Source organism: Podarcis liolepis, assembly GCF_965112155.1.
Source record: "Podarcis liolepis genome assembly, chromosome: 15".
Taxonomy (NCBI): domain Eukaryota; kingdom Metazoa; phylum Chordata; class Lepidosauria; order Squamata; family Lacertidae; genus Podarcis; species Podarcis liolepis.
The window spans coordinates 10,433,795-10,450,811 of record NC_139566.1 but is presented as its reverse complement, the minus strand read 5'-3'; the positions used below and the strand labels follow the sequence as shown (position 1 = coordinate 10,450,811).

Below are 17,017 nucleotides of genomic sequence, written 5' to 3'. Positions count from 1 at the left end.
TCAATGACCAATAGCAGCAGCCTAGGAGACAGGCCCCACGCCTATAGTTACCATGGCAACCAACACACAAACGGACCGATTATAATCAGTGAAAACTTCAGAGCAACCTGTAACTGATCTAGACAGATATAGATATCTATCTGTATAGATGTAAACATGCACACACATGGTATACAAATTTACTAAACACAAATTGACTAAACGTTTTATCTGCAACCTTGGAATTAAAAGTTTGCAATGTCCGTAAGGCTGAAAAGTACAACTTAACAAGTTATCACCAGGAAACAAAATTTGACAGCTGGGTGTGTGGAGATTGTGCGTAAAAGAAGTTCATGAGATTCTGGTTTTCTTCAGACTCTGCACAACTGCCCGCTCCCCAGTTTGGATCCATCGTATTTAATAAGTTGATTTTTAAAGAAACAAAATGTAATAAATATAATAAAGAAGAACTGGGAGAGGTAATTTTTGTTAATGCTAAAATAAAATAAAATTGTTGCTATTGGGGAGGAAGGGAGAGAGTGCTTCAGTTCAGTAATTTGAAAACCTACCTCCTGTATATATATTTTTTTTTGGGGGGGGGGAGGGAATTGATGCTAAAACACACACTAAAATTTACCCTATTCTTTCCTTTTGCAGCACTAAAACAGCTTCCTCTCATCCAACAAAAATGCAATTATCATACAACTACATCATACACATGTAGCCGAGAGCCTGCACTGTGTGGTGGTTGTAAGCTGTGTGTCGGACTAGGACCTGGGTTCAAATCCCCACTCAGCCAGGAAGCTCATTGGGTGACCCTGGGCCAGCCACTGCCTCTCAGCCTAGCCGACCTCACAGGGTTATGGTGGGGATTAAATGATGGTGAGAACCATGTACTCCACACCCTGGGCTCCCTGAAGAAAAAGGTGGAGGTATAAATGCAACAAATAAATAAAATATCCCACCCTAGCCCTGAAGATGGAAGTTTAGGCCTTACATCCAAAATAACAACCAAAGAACATACGTTCCTACCCATTAGTATGGAAGGCAATACAGTGGTGCCTCGCAAGACGAAAAGAATCCGTTCTGTGATTCTCCTTCGTCTAGCGTTTTTTTCGTCTTGCGAAGGAAGCCCATTGAAGGATTAGCGGATTAGCGCTATTAGCGGTTTTTAGAGGCTTATCTGCTGATCGGATCAGCTGATAAGCGGCTTAGCGGCTTAGAAAAAGGGGGGGAAACCCAGCAGGAACTCGCAAGACATTGTCGTCTTGCGAAGCAAGCCCATAGGAAATTCGTTTTGCGAAGCACCTCCAAAACGGAAAACTCTTTCGTCTAGCGAGTTTTCCGTCTTGCGAGGCATTCGTCTTGCGGGGCACCACTGTATGCAGTTTGCATTAACCACAAGGTTTTATAGTGTTAGGGGAGCCCTCTATTCATTTTTAGCCATGTGCATAAAAAGGTGGTGTATTGATTCGTGGCAAAAAGGTCTTTGTGCTTCAAACCTTGGGCCAAGTTTAGTTAGTCAATTCCACCCCCCTGCCAAAAAAAACCCCAAGTGCTTATTTGCCAGACTTTATTGTACCAATTTGTCAAAGCAGCACCCCTCCAAATTCTTCTGGTATCTCATTATTGCAAGTACATACCCTCCAACATTTCTCCGATGAAAATAGGGACGTCCCATTCCATAATGATATAATTTTACTATTTATACCCTGCCCATCTGACTGGGTTGTCCCAGCCACTCTGGCCAGCTTCCCAACATACAGTGGTGCCTCGCAAGACGAAAAGAATCCGTTCCACGAGTCTCTTCTTCTTGCGGTTTTTTCGTCTTGCGAAGCAAGCCCATTAGCGGCTTAGCGGGCTTAGCGGATCAGCTGATAAGCGGCTTAGCGGATCAGCTGATAAGCAGCTTAGCGGATCAGCTGATAAGCGGCTTAGCGGCTTGGGAAAAAGGGGGGGGAACCCCGCAGGAACCCGCAAGACATTTTCGTCTTGCGAAGCAAGCCCATAGGAAATTCGTTTTGCGAAGCACCTCCAAAACGGAAAACCCTTTCGTCTAGCGGGTTTTCCGTCTTGCGGGGCACCACTGTATATAAAAACATAACACAACATTAAACATTTTTTTTAAAAAAACCTTCCCTTTACAGGATTGCCTTCGGACAGCTTGGAGCATGGGTAGGCAACCTAAGGCCCGGGGGCCAGATCCGGCCCAATCGCCTTCTAAGTCTGGCCCATGGATGGTCCAGGAATCAGCATGTTTTCACAAGAGTAGAATGTGACCTTTTATTTAAAATGCATCTCTGGGATATTTGTGGGGCATAGGACTTTGTTCATTTTTTCTTCAGAACATAGTCTGGGCCCACACAATGTCTGAGGGACAGTGGACCAGCCCCCTGCTGAAAAAGTTTGCTGACCCCTGGCTTGGAGGGTCAGATAACTCCATACCCGCCAACATTTCTCCGATGAAAATAGGGACAGCCTAAGGAAAAGTGGGATCGAATCAGAAACCAGGACGGCTTCTCCAAATCAGGAACGTCCCTGAAAAAATAGGGACCCTTGGAAGGGGCTGTGAGTAAGGGGTCTGAACCATAAGATGATATTGTAATAATCTAACGAATTAGTAAATGAAAGAAATGCAGCAATCACAGGTGGCACAGCCAGGCGCCATCCACATACGAAGGTGGGAACCCATCACTTACCTTGGAAGTCGGCATGAGCTGGAGCTCAGTGTTCTGCCTGAACTGTGGGGGGCGGGGGCGCCCTGGGGGGGCTTGGCTGTAAGTCCGAGGCTCAGGGTGTGTGATCCTGATGGGGAGAACAGGAAGGCTGAGGCCTTGGACTTAGGAGACATATTACAGGCCAACACACACATATACACAACACAGAGAGAGACCAACACACTTTTGCCTCTGGCTCCGCCCAGCGCTGCAATGCGGCCCCCAATAGGTCATCCAGAAGGGAATGCGGCCCTCAAGATGCAAAAGGTTCTAGAGTCCACAAGCAGCCCTCGAGGACTTGGATTTCGCCCCAAAGGAGAGAAGAGCGCACGCAAGAGAAATACCGTATTTTTCGCCCCATAGGGCGCACCGTTTGGGGGGGGGGGATAAATTTATTTTTCCCCCCCCAGGTGCGGGGCTGGGGCGGGGGACGCCCGAGCTTCCCCCGACCCCAGCCCCCAGAACAGGCTGCTATCTGCAAGCCTAGGGAGCCCGGTGGGAAGTCGCGCTGGGCTCCCACGGCTTGCGGAGAGCTGCCCAAAGCCCGGAGCACGCTTCTTAGCGTGCCCCGGGCTTTGGGATGCAGGCAGCTCTCCACAAGCCTTGGGGGACCGGCAGGAACTCCCGCGGGGTCCCAAGGATTGCGGAGAGCTTCCTGAAGCCTGGAGAGCGAGAAGGGTCGGTGCACACCAACCCCTCTCGCTCTCCAGGCTTCAGCGAAAGCCTGCAATCGCCCCATAGGACGCACACACAGTTCCCCTTCATTTTTGGAGGAGGGAAAAGTGCGTCCTATAGGGCGAAAAATACGGTATGGAAGCACCAAACCCAGGCAAAGTACCAAACCAGCACCAGATAGAAAGGGGGGGAGCCTCCACCATTTCATTCACACCCAAAAATGACATCAAAGCTCAGCTGTTGCAGGATCAGCCATATTACCCTCTTTGTTCAGCTGGGCGGATGAATCGCACCCGGGACTCTGCCTCAGTGCTGCAGGGTGAGGGGAGCAGAGTTAGGGTTCCACAGCAGTGTGTGACATTGGGGAGAGGGGAGAACAGAGGTCCCTTTGTGGGGCACGGAATGGGCGCGTGGGGAGAGAAACAGCCAGGTGTCAACACAATGTGAGGGATCAGGTGGAGGTTAGGGCAGGAATTATCATTACTGGGTGGCATCCAATTGCGCTCTGCTTAGAGTAAGCCCACTGAAATTAATGGACCTAAGTTAGTCATGTTGGTTAAGGAGCCTGCGGTCGTGTAGTGGTTAGAGTATTGGACGAAGAGCTGGGAGATCATGTTTATGTTTAGCCTGGAGAAGAGGAGGTTAAGGGGTGATAGGATAGCCATGTTCAAATATATAAAAGGATGTCACATAGAGGAGGGAGAAAGGTTGTTTTCTGCTGCTCCAGAGAAGCGGACACGGAGCAATGGATCCAAACTACAAGAAAGAAGATTCCACCTAAACATTAGGAAGAACTTCCTGACTGTAAGAGCTGTTCGACAGTGGAATTTGCTGCCAAGGAGTGTGGTGGAGTCTCCTACTTTGGAGGTCTTTAAGCAGAGGCTTGACAACCATATGTCAGGAGTGCTCTGATGGTGTTTCCTGCTTGGCAGGGGGTTGGACTCGATGGCCCTTGGGGTCTCTTCCAACTCTATGATTCTAGGGTTCAAATCCTCCACCCAGTCGGGAAGTTCACTGGGTGACCTTGGGCCAGACACTGTCTCTCAGTTTAAGCTCCCTCGCAGGGTTGTTGCAAGGATAAAATGGGGAGGAGGAGGAACTGTGGATGCCACCATGAGCCGCTTGGAGGAAAGGTGGGATAAAAACATAAATGTCAGGGAACTGACATCGGAGGGAGAGGCGAAGGGGAGGCTCCCAGATGATGCTGGCGAAGGACCCAGCAGCAGGGGGAGAAACAGCTCAGTGGAGGGAGAGTCAATCAGCGTAATACCGGGGATAAAGGGAGGCAGACGGGGGAAGTGGAGAGAGGGCTCAGGGACTCTTCACTGGACATCAGTGAGGAGAGCCCAGGTCCTCCGCTACCCACGGCTTTCCTGCACAGAAGACTCCCGTGCAGTGAGAGGAGGAGGAGACTGGGTGTCAAACAACTTTTATCTTGGAAGAGGTTCAAGAAACGCCCACTGACGGATTCTGCCAGTGACTGAGGCAGCCGCGATGAGCAAGGGCTGTGCAGTCAGAAAGGTTTAACAAGGCAAATTAGCCTAGAGAGGCACCAGTTTATGCACGAGTAACTCATACCCATTACAATAATAAACAAATAATTTCAGCGGGTCTACTCCGACTAGGGCTGAAACGGGATACAACCCATCTCCACAGTTATTTGACTTCTCCACTGCTTGCTGCAGACAAGTCTCCAAGCAACATTAAAAAGAACAAATCATAAAAATAATACATTCCGATAGAGCCATTGCAGATAGCTCATAAAGAAACCCACTAAAAACATTTCTGCAGCAAGGTTATGTTCCCACCATGTAGGCCACCGGCCAACAGATCACACTCCACTAAGAGACCTGGAAGGAGAGGAGAGTTTCAGCCTGGTGCCAATAAAAGCGGAACGATGGCAGCAGGCAGACCTCAGCTGGAAAGAGGACTCCGCAGACAACTGAAAAGGCCCTGTTCCTTGACCACCACCCTCCAAAACCTGGAAAACCGACTCAGATGAAGACCAAGGTGGAAGAGGGGGTGGAATCCAGATAGGGTCATATCAGGAGAGGTGCTATGAAAGGTATTGTGGTCCTGAAGTTAAAACCAGCATCAGAAAGGAGATCCTGGCATGACGGCTTTGATCCGCCTGGGTGGCACATTAATGGGACGGAGGAAGGAAGGAAGGTTCGCATCTTTGCTAGGGCAGCCATTTGGAGGGGATGTTGGAGGAAAAGTGGGGGAGTCATTTCACGGGGACACCGGTGGAAAGCAGGGCAGGGAACAAAGGGCAAGGAGGGCGTGCCGTCCGTTACCTGTACTGGCAGCTGGTGCCCTTGCCGATCTGCCAGAGGCGCTTGTGGAGACCCACCCGCTTGGTGCAGCAGATCCCAAGGCAGAGGACCAAGACAAGTAAGAGTGCCGTCAGCACTAAGGCGGTCGAGGTGGCGCTGCCCCCTGGGAAGGAGAGGGTGGGGGGGAGAGGAGACAGTGTGTTATTCAGTGCCAGGCAGACGCACGTCCACAATGCCACATGCCAGGCTGTATATTCCCCCCACTGCGTTCCCACTAACAAAAGAGACCTTGTTCCCAACTCAGTCACCAGCTCTCAACGCCCCACGCTGTTATATACAATAGAGAGCTATCCACCCACTCGGCAGAAGGAGAGGGGCTGGGGGTTTAATCCTCTCTTCCCAATAGGCTTGAAGCAACTCTCCTGCAGCGTTTAGGACTTCTTTAACCTGAGAGAAAAGACGTGACACGATGGGAATCTATAAAATTATGCGTGGGTGGAGACAGTTGTTCTCCCCCTCTCAACATATGAGAGCTGGGTCCATGGGTGCTGAACGTTGGACGATTCGGGACAGATCAGCAGAAAGTCTTTCTTGACGCAGTTAAACTATGGAACTCTCTGCCACATGAGGCGGGGATGGCCACTGACTTGGGTGGCTTTGAAAGAGGATTAGATGAATTTGTGGAGGGCAAAGCTGTCGGTGGCTATGCGTGGCTGCCTGCCACAATGGCTATTGCTCTGTCTCTGCTGTCAGAGGCTGGATGTCCCTCTGAATACTGAGAGTTCCTGGGAGTCGCAAATGCAGAGAGCTGCTCTCGCACTCGGGTCTGCTCGCAGGCTTCCCACAGGCATTTGGTTGGCCGCTGTGAGGGCAAGATGCTGGCTCAGATGGCTCTCCTTTGGCCTGATCCGGCTGCACGGCTGTTCTTAAGTTCCTACGAGCAACAGTGGGCTCTTTCCTTTACGCCCTGCCTGTGGTCTTCCTGCAGGCATCCAATTGGCCACTGTGAGAACAGGAGACTGGACTAGATAGGCCCCTGGCCTCATCCACGCTTCCTAGGATCTTCTGGCTGTTCTCTTTCCCTAGAATCTGGCCTGGATACTGATCTCCTCTTGCAATGATACACTAGGGCAGCCTTTCTCAACCTGTGGATCCCCAGATGTTGGACTACAACTCCCATCACCCCTAGCTAGCAAGGCGAGAGCTCAGGGATGATGGGAGTTGTAGTCCAACAACATCTGGGGACCCACTGCACTAGGGGGTTCCTCCAGACTGGGATTTGCATCCAGTGCTAGTCCCGAGAGTAAACCCACAACGCGACCAGTTTGGACAGAGTTATTTAAAGGGGTCTGTGCTCTCTGTAGGACTTTGCTCGGGACAACCCTGGGCTGCTGTACTTTGCAGCTGTGTTCTGCAAAGTTAAGAACGCGAGACGAGCCTGCTTGGATCTCCTTAGGTTCTTCTCATCGACGAAAAAAGCACGCATTCATGGCGGATTTTTAACCGTCCCCCACGCCATCCTGCTTTTACGAGCAGTTCTGCAAAGCTTCCCCAATGTGATCAACATTATTGCCGCCTGGAGGGGGGAGTCTCGTGCTATTAGAACATAACAAAAGCGGGACAGAAAAGAGAAGCAAAGGCTATCAAGAGCAGGATCGCATACAAAACCATCCTGATGCCATCAGGAGCACAAATTGTCAGGAATGCAAGATAAAAAGGATGTCTGGAAGGGATGCTAGGGAGATATAACAACTATGTGGCTGGTTTGTATATGCAAGAGTGTCCTTCAAGGCTGTGTGACCTTTCACTGGGACCTGCTTTCTGGGTCTAAGAATTATGTGCACCTTCAAGTTTTTTAATTTGGAAGAGAAAAGGGAAAAAAAGCCAGCCTCAGGCTACAGCACTTTTGGGAAATCACTGTTGTAAAAGAAAGCAGAAGAGCAATTGTCTGCCTCCTTTTATGGTATTTTCCATTGCTGTTACTGATGTTTTATTTTCAAAATTGTCTTGCCTCGCAACGTTTACGGCTTCTAGAAGAGGCTTTGAAAACATGCGTTTCAACACATGAATATGATTTAAATAATGATGATTAGGTAGATAATAAATAGTAAGTAATAAAATAAAATAGAAGTAAGTAATAGAAATAAGACTCCTGGCTAACCATGCCTTTCTTGAGCCAACTGAGTTGTTAACAGGCCCAGAACGGGTGTCAGATAGGAACATAAAAACAGCATGGCTGCTGGATCAGGCCAAAGGGTCACCTGCCTCAGGATCCTGTTCTCCCAGTGGTCAACTGGATTCCCCATGGGGAAGCCCGAAAGCAAGACCTGAAAGCAGGTTATCAATGGCAGCAATGGAAGCTAACGGCTAGAAAAATAGCTGAAGGCCTTTTCAAAGGTTTTGATGTGAGAAGTTTGTCGAGTCGCATTTAAATAATAATAATAATAATAATAATAATAATAATAATAATAATAATAATAATTTTTTATTTATACCCCGCCCTCCCCAGCCAAGCCCGGGCTCAGGGCAGCTAACAAGCAATAATAAAAACAAATTGAATGATTACAACTTAAAACAAAATTAAAATTCAACATTAAAATACCAAAACATTAAAATATTAAAATGCCTCATTAAAATGCCTCATCGCAGGAGGAGAAGGAAAAGAAAAAAGAAAGAGAGGGAGGGAGGGAATCAAATTGGCTCCAAGCCAAAGGCCAGACGGAGCAACTCTGTCTTACAGGCCCTGCGGAAAGAAATCAGATCCTGCAGGGCCCTGGTCTCATGAGACAGAGAGTTCCACCAAGCTGGGGCCAGAGCTGAAAAGGCCCTGGCTCTGGTTGAAGCTAATCTAACTTCTTTAGGGCCCGGGACCACTAGGGTGTTGCTATTTATGGACCTTGAGGCTCTCCGTGGGGCAGACCGGGAGAGGCGGTCCCGTAGGTATGAGGGTCCTAGGCCCTGTGATGCCACTTGAAACAGTCATGGCTTCTCCCAAAGATCCCCGGGACCCGGGGTTCGATAAGGGTAACGAGAGCTGTTAGGAGCAACCCCTATTCCCCCCAGAAAGCTACAATTGACCGTTCAGCCTCTTTGAGAATTGCAGCACTTATCCCAGCCCACTGGGCCCCACGGCTACTTACTTGACTCCATAGCAGCTGATCCGCTGTCTATGCTGCCCCCTGACCCACTGCTCAGGCAGTTCGGAGGAGCCCAGCCAGACTGACAATGGCAGTGTCCTTTGCTGTTACATACCTGCAAACAGGGAAGAAGGACCCACAGAAGGAGGTGACTTGGCAGAATCGGAAAAGGCCAGAGCGCTTTCTTTTTCCCCTTCACTTTCCCCACATCGTGGCCCATCAAGGGGTTACCCTCGGAGGCCCCAATCCGCCTCTATGGGAGACGGGGTTGCTGAAACTCAGCCTCCATCCATGCAATGCAGTTAAATCAGTATCATACCACTTTAAATGGGCCATGCCTTCCCTCAAAGCATCTTGAGAAACTGTAGTTTGTTAAGGAGACTGAGAGTTGTTAGGCAACACACACCCCTTCCCGTCATAGAGCTACAATTCCCAGAGGGGTTTAGCAATCTGTCATCGCAAGGAACTCTGGGAATTGTAGTTCTGTGAGGGGAAGGGGGAGGAGATTCCTGGCTTCTAACTCCCCTCCTCCCATACAGTAGAGTAGTGGCAGGTTCAGAGGTGCAGGATGCCTTCACAATAATCACTGCCACACCCTTTACCAAGATTGTACAATAATCTTAGAATTCTACTCTGGGTGGTTTCCAACAGAATAAGAACACAGCAAAAAATCAAACACTATAAACTTCCCGATACAGGGCTGCCTTCAGACGTCTTCTGAAAGTCATGTAGTTATTTATCTACTTGGCATCTTATGGGAGGGCGTTCCACAGGGCGGGCGCCACTGCCAAGAAGACCCTTTGCCTGGTTCCCTGCAGCTTCACTTCTCACAGTGAGGGAACCGCCAGAAGACCCTCGGAGCTGGACTTCAGTGTCCAGGCTGAACGATGAGGATGGAGATGCTGCTACAGGTATACAGTCGTACCTTGGAAGTCAAACAGAATCCATTCCAGAAGTCCGTTCGACTCCCAAAACGTTCAAAAACCAAAGCACGGCTTCTGATTAGCTGCAGGAAGGTCCTGCAGCCAAGCCCTGTCGGACGTTCGGCTTCCAAAAACAGTTCGCAAACCGGAACAGTCACTTCTGGATTTGCGACGTTTGGGAGCCAAAACGTTTGAAAACTAAGCTGTTCGAAAACCAAGGTACGACTGTACTGGGCAGAGACATTGCAACACTCAATGAAAACCTCCCTGTGTGGCCTTTCAGCCAGATCTACTATTTTCTGTGCACGTTCATGGGCAAATAATTTGGAGTGCTCCGATATCTTCTTTCAGAATAACTTAAGTTGCATTTTCCCTGAAAGTCCCACTGTCCACAACAGAACTTGCACGTCGTTCTCTCGAAACTGAAGCGTCTTGTGATTTCAGTGTGTTCCTAAATGCTTAGATTTGGAGCATATACAGAACAAAATCCCCCTAGGTGTTCTTCCTGAGCCCCTTCTCCAGAGTGACCCCAGGAGCCCATCCTCAATGGCCGACTCCCCTCCTTCCACTCCCATTGGCTCCAATCAGCACAAAGGATGAGAAGACTTCCCAGCGGCTAAAAAACTCTCCTTTCATGCTGATAGGCTGGCTCTAGGATTCTGGAGGCGGGGACTGGGCTGCAGAAATCGTAATGGGTCTTCGGCAGACCCACGCAAACCCTGCAACCCCAGACCACTACGGCTCTGCCCCCCAAGTCCTTCCACTTACCCCATGGCTGTTGCACTGGCATGCTGGCAGCTTGAGCGAGGAGAGCTCTCGACACCGTTGGTCAACACACACCTGCAACCAAAGAAGGAACAATTTTTTTAAAAAAATAGTTTTTATTAAGAATTTCAACATAACAAATTATCAAAACATATCCTCTTCATTTCCCCCCCCATTTTTCCCTCCCCCTCCCCAAGAAGAACACTCCCTCCCTCCCCCCAAGACTTCCCTCAGCTCCTCTCTCTGATTTTTCGACACATGTTATTCTCTGCATATTGTAAAATTGTAAAGATCCTTAAATTATCTGTCTATTATGTTAACAATCAATAAATTTGTGTATGTTTATTCAAAACCTGCCAAGGAGTCCAATTCATTTTGGGGGTTTTTTAAGTAGTTTGTAAAAAGTCCCCATTCTTCTTTAAAGTCACAGTTGTCCTCGTCTCGCAGTTTGTAAGTCAATTTCGCCAATTCTGCACAATCCATCAATTTTTCTTGCCAGTGTTCTTTTGTCGGGATTTCCTCATTCTTCCATCCTTGTGCTATTAAGACTCTTGCCGCCGTTGTCGCATACATAAATAAATTCTTTATTTTCCTTGGCAGGTCTTTCCTATAATCCCTAACAAAAATGCTTCTGTTTTTTTTTTTTTTTACAAATGTTAATTTAAACATTTTCTACTCATTATACATCATTTCCCCCTTTTTTTTTTAATTTCTCTACATTCCCACCACGTATGGTAAAAAGTCCCTTCCTTTTCCTTTACACTTCCAGCATACGTTTGACCCAGTTTTGTACATTCTTGCAATCTGTACTGGTGTTATATACCATCTACAGTGGTACCTCGCAAGACGAATGCCTCGCAAGACAAAAAACTCGCTAGACGAAAGGTTTTTCCGTTTTCGATTTGCCTCGCAAGACGAATTTCCCTATGGGCTTGCTTCGCAAGACGAAAACGTCTCGCGACTTTGTTTTCTTTGTCTAAAAACAAAGACATGTTTTGTTTATAAAGTTGATTTATTTTCCCTTCAATTTTTGAACTGCTCTTTACAGTATGTGTGACTTTAAAGAGCAGTTAATAAACTGTTGTTGTACCAAATTTAGCTTTGTTTGGACTTTTTTTGACCATAGGAACGCATTAATTGATTTTCAATGCATTCCTATGGGATTTCGTGCTTCGCAAGACGAAAAATTCGCTAGACGACAAAAATTGCGGAACGAACTAATTTCGTCTTGCGGGGCACCACTGTATACCTAATTTTCATATACTTTTCTTTCAAAAAGAGAATAGATTTTAAATTTTAAATCTATTCTCCACAATTTTTCCCAATCTTCAAATTGTATGTTATGTCCTATATGTCCTAGAAGTAGCAAATTGACCATCTCAGAGGAGGATTGTGTTCCAAGCAGCAGCTCGCGGAAGGGGGACCTAACAAGATACACCCCCTGTGCCCGCACGATGCCCACTCACCTTGCCAGCCCCACAGCCTGTGCCGGGCAACACCATGGCCAGATCCAGGATGTCATCAACAGGAGTCGGCGTGTGATGTGGGCATTCGGGAGCCCTGGTTGTTCTGTTCTGTTTTCTAGCACTGGTGCTGCTAGGTTGGCACTGCAGTCGCCCACACAAGGCGTCCCTGCCAGAAAGGGATGGCAAGTCTTTGACACACTGGTTGCTCTTGACTCTCTCCATGTCAAGTTTCCAGCCCTCAAGTTTTTTCAAGGAAATGAAGCAAGACTTCTAGTGTCACCGCGGTACAATAATATGGGGGCTTCGGCCATTGCAGGGAAAATAACTCCTATATCCCATGTGTTTCTATGAGTAAGGAAGACTTGGGACATTTCTACGCCGTTCATATGGGATTTCATTTCTTACCTATCAAACTCAGATGTAAGAAAACCCTCTCCCTTTCATGGAAAGCTTCCATAATGTCTTTTCTTGCTTTTACAGTGGTACCTCAGGTTAAGAACTTAATTCGTTCTGGAGGTTCATTCTTAACCTGAAACTGTTCTCAACCTGAGGTACCACTTTCATGGGGCCTCCCACTGCTGCCACAACACTGCCACGCAATTTCTGTTCTCATCCTGAAGCAAAGTTCTTAACCCGAGGTACTATTTCTGGGTTAAGGTAAATGGACCCCCACCATTAGGTCCAGTCGTGACCGACTCTGGGGTTGCAGAGCTCATCTCGCTTTACTGGCCAAGGGAGCCGGCGTACAGCTTCCGGGTCATGTGGCCAGCTTGATTAAGCCGCTTCTGGCGAACCAGAGCAGCGCACGGAAACGCCGCTTACCTTCCCATGTGCTTTTGAACTGCTAGGTTGGCAGGAGCAGGGACCGAGCAACGGGAGCTCACCCCGTCACGGGGATTCAAACCGCGAACCTTCTGATCGGCAAGTCCTAGGCTCTGTGGTTTAACCCACAGCGCCACCCAGGTCCCTGTATTTCTGGGTTAGAGGAGTCTGTAACCTGAAGCGCCTGTAACCTGAGGTACCCCTGTATTTTTATTATCTCCTCTCTATTTGGAAAATACAACCTCTGTACTGCTCCCATGTTTGGTAACTTCAGTTCTGCTTTTGTTTGTCTATACCTTTGAGCTTACATTATTACTACAATTTTTTTTAAAAGGGCTTTGGGTTTGACCTGCAGCATTTCCAGGTAGAACTAGGAAAGATAAACCTGCCTAAAACCAGGGAAGCTAGTCTTGTCTGCCTGTACAAGGGGTAGTGAGCCTCAGGCCTGGGAGACAGAATCTGCCCCCCCCCCCCCGACAGCTTGATCTGGTCCTTGGAACTCTTATCAGGCCACGCCCCTTCCAAATAGGCCACACCCCCTCACTGGCCCCCATCCTTACAGGGAAAGCACTCACTTCTCTGAACACGGCAAATAGGAACCATCAGCTTGCTGACCACAGTGCCCTTCCAGGTCCCCTCTGCCATTCAAAGAGGCCACACAGGCATCCGAGACAGGGACCGAACCTGCCAGGGGAGAGAGAGACCAAGAGAGAGAGAGAGAGAGAGAGAGAGAGAGAGAGAGTCAGGACAGCCAACGACAGCAGCAGTATGCTGCCATTTCGATAGTCATGGCTTGTGAATAAATGGAAAAATTAACAGGCAAAAGAACCATATACAGTGGTACCTCAGGTTAAGTACTTAATTCGTTCCGGAGGTCCGTTCTTAACCTGAAACGGTTCATAACCTGAAGCACCACTTTAGCTAATGGGGCCTCCTGCTGCCGCCACGCCGCCGGACCACGATTTCTGTTCTCATCCTGAAGCAAAGTTCTTAACCCGAGGTACTATTTCTGGGTTAGCGGAGTCTGTAACCTGAAGTGTATGTAACCTGAGGTACCACTGTATTTGTCAGCAACTACGAGGGAACGTTCACTAAAAATTGTGTATGTGTGGTTATTTAACACTGAGGAACCAATCGTATAGCTAGATAGCTCAGCTGGTTGGAGCTTGGTGCTGGCAATGCCAAGGTTGCAGGTTCGATTCCCGTATGGGACACAGTCCTGCACTAGGCTGGGCTAGGTGATCCTCAGGGTGCCTTCCAAATCTATGATCCCGTGAGAATAATGAGGGAAGCGGAACAGAAGTGCGCAGAGGTAGATAGAGAACACTTGGGAAACTTTGCGGAGAGGAGGAGCCTTTGAAAGGGCAGAAGGCAGGGACCTCCAGTCCTGGCAACTGCTCCATGGGGAGGGGGCAAGGCCTACTGGGAAGGGTTGAAGAGTTGGACATTTGTTTCCTTGGATAAAAAGTTAACTTCACTGACCACTGGGCTCTGCTTCTTTGTGCTGACCTGCATCTGACTCCAGCCCTGAAAAATGGGAGAGAGCTGGTGTGCACGGATCCTGCCTGCAGTTTCCCCAGTTGATCACTATGAGAACAGGATGCTGGCTATTAGATGGGCCATTGGCCTCATCCAGGAGGCCCTTCTTAAGTTCTAAACTGTTCTGAATTATGGATTTTAAAGTGGTGTAAGCGTGCTTTGAATGCATGGTGCGGATGAGGCCAAGAAGCAGACCAGGCCTTCTTGGGAGCTCGCCCCAACCCATCCTTGAAAAAAACCTCCCCCTGCACAGAGCCCCAAACGCCAACTCACCAGGGCCCCAAAGTTCTTGGCACTGACTCAAGTAATTGGGGCAGACCCCGCCATAGCAGACGGCCTTCTCGTCCCCACACGGCGTCCCATCTTGCTTGTGGACGTTGGCCCGGCAACGCGGGGAGGTACCGTCGCAGTATTCGGGGAGGTCGCATTCGTTCTGGGCTTCCCGGCAGAGAAATCCTGCGCTGCGGAGCTGCCGAAAGACGAATAATAATAATAAAATTTTATTTTTATCCCGCCCTCCCCAGCTGAAGCCGGGCTCAGAGCGGCTAACACAGTAAAAATAACAGAGTTTACATAAAATCGCAATCAATTAATTGAAATACAGTGGTACCTCGGGTTAAGTACTTAATTCGTTCCGGAGGTCCATTCTTAACCTGAAACTGTTCTTAACCTGAAGCACCACTTTAGCTAATGGAGCCTCCTTCTGCTGCCACGCCGCCGGAGCACAATTTCTGTTCTCATCCTGAAGCAAAGTTCTTAACCTGAAGCACTATTTCTGGGTTAGCGGAGTCTGTAACCTGAAGCGTCTGTAAACCCAAGGTACTACTGTATATTCCAAAATTCATTCTAAAATCAAATCAAAATCAAATTCATGGCAACCATTAGGCTAACGTTCTATGAGAATTACCGAAGGAGGGGGTCAGACTGCACCTTGGCCAAAGACCTGGTGGAACAGCTCTGTCTTGCAGGCCCTGCGGAAAGATGTCAAGTCCCTCAGGGCCCTAGTCTCTTGTGACAGAGCGTTCCACCAGATTGGGGCCACAGCCGAAAAAGCCCTGGCTCTGGTTGAGGCCAGCCTAACCTCCCTGTGGCCCGGGACCTCCAAGATGTTTTTGTTTGCAGACCGTAAGGTCCTCTGTGGGACATACCAGGAGAGGCGGTCCCATAGTTACGAGGGCCCTAGGCTGTATAGGTCAAAGACGGTAGGAAGAGGGACACAGGTGTTGGCAGAGCGTGCAAGGTAAGAGGGGGTTCACCACGCCTCTGGCCCCAGCTGCACCCAACATTTAAAGTGCTACGAATAGTCATGGTTTCCACCCAAAGAATTAGTTAAGGGGGCTGAGAGGTGTCAGGAGACCCCCGTCATCCCTCTCCCAGAGCAATTTAACAATCAATCCCCCTTCACAGGGAACTCTGGGAATTGTAGCTCTGTGAGGAGAATCAGAGTTATGTGGTGAACTGCCCTGAGATGAAGGGCAGTATACAATTATTTATTATTATTAGAATTGTATTTATTTATTAAAGTTCTTATGTTACATCGGTAAACGTTATCATAATACATCACAAGGTTTATTATACTATAATTTTCAACATGTATACAAAGTTTATATACTAAAAGAAAAAAAGGGGGGAACAAGGGCAAAAAACTATTCCAAAATCATATATATACAAACACTTTGGACTTCCTGTCTATCCCGTTGTATATTCCTTTTTTCAAATGAATGTACTCTTATTATTGTATATTTCTTTACATTTATTATTATTATTATTATTATTATTATTATTATTATTATTATTATTAAGCTGGGAACACGAAAATGATATTTCTCATTGTAACTGATTTTAATACTTGCAAACTGCTTGGAAGCCTATTGCAACATTAAGCAGTATAATAAATTAGTGCAATAAATCAAGTTTCTGGCCATCAAGGAGGTGTCATAAAATCATAAAAATGCCTATTAGGAGTTGTGTGCTGCAAACACACCCCTAAATTATTTGTAGTTCATAAAAATTATTTGCCACAAAAAAGCAACTCAAACAACATACAACATCAATCAAATAATATTCACATCAAAACCGTCACACAAAAGAGAAAAATCTGGAACACATTCACATTTTTAAAAGGCAGGGTTGGAACACCACATGCACATAAAGAGGCTACTGAGAATTAAAAGCCGAAGGCCTGGCGGAAAATAAATGTTTTTGTCTGGGGTCTAAATGTATGTATTGATGGCACCAGGCAGGCCTCTCTGGGGAGAACATTCTGCAAGCGGGGAGCCACCACTGAAAAGGCCCTGCTCTCGTGTTGCCACCCATGGGACCTCTCAGAGAGGGGGCACCCAGAGAAGGGCCTCAGATAACTATTGCAAGATCAGAGTCGGGAGCTCAAAAGGGGGCCCAAGAGAGACTTGGGGCCAACATGCCTTGTCAGTCACAGGCGAGCAGGTCTCCTGCACAGGTCAAATACATATACAAATCTTTAGGTGGAACATGCAAGCTTTCACTTAAAATTCAGATTATCAGAGGGCTTGTGTGAACGAGAACGCAACACCTCTTCGAGGCAGGGCTGAGAAACCACTGGCGGACGTTCCCTCCTCTGCTCCGACAACTTACCTTGCACTCGTGGCAACAGGCTCCCCCCGTGGCGCACTGGGCTCCGGGCATCAGCTTGCACGAGCTCGCATTGCAACATGGGTCTGTACACTCCTGAAAAAGGAG

The 17,017-nt window shown here is 48.0% G+C and overlaps 1 protein-coding gene and 1 long non-coding RNA gene across 7 annotated transcripts in view; one reads left to right on the top strand and one right to left on the bottom strand.

The window, feature by feature from the left end:
* The window catches only part of ADAM15 (ADAM metallopeptidase domain 15), a 46,638-nt gene that overhangs the window by 8,661 nt on the left and 20,960 nt on the right, over positions 1 to 17,017 (bottom strand). For 4 of the 6 annotated variants that reach the window (XM_083477025.1, XM_083477024.1, XM_083477027.1 and 1 more), the window contains exons 13-21: positions 16,913 to 17,005; positions 14,573 to 14,768; positions 13,336 to 13,444; positions 11,939 to 12,104; positions 10,476 to 10,547; positions 8,788 to 8,899; positions 5,669 to 5,810; positions 3,633 to 3,683; positions 2,679 to 2,784 (exon numbers count right to left, since the gene is read on the bottom strand). In XM_083477025.1, the coding sequence (XP_083333151.1) occupies positions 2,679 to 2,784; positions 3,633 to 3,683; positions 5,669 to 5,810; positions 8,788 to 8,899; positions 10,476 to 10,547; positions 11,939 to 12,104; positions 13,336 to 13,444; positions 14,573 to 14,768; positions 16,913 to 17,005 (1,047 nt within the window). The remainder of the gene's footprint in view (positions 1 to 2,678; positions 2,785 to 3,632; positions 3,684 to 5,668; positions 5,811 to 8,787; positions 8,900 to 10,475; positions 10,548 to 11,938; positions 12,105 to 13,335; positions 13,445 to 14,572; positions 14,769 to 16,912; positions 17,006 to 17,017) is intronic. The other 2 variants (XM_083477026.1, XM_083477029.1) reach the window with 1 other exon arrangement.
* Positions 1 to 17,017, top strand: part of LOC310694445 — a 90,847-nt gene that overhangs the window by 59,415 nt on the left and 14,415 nt on the right. The window lies entirely within an intron of this gene.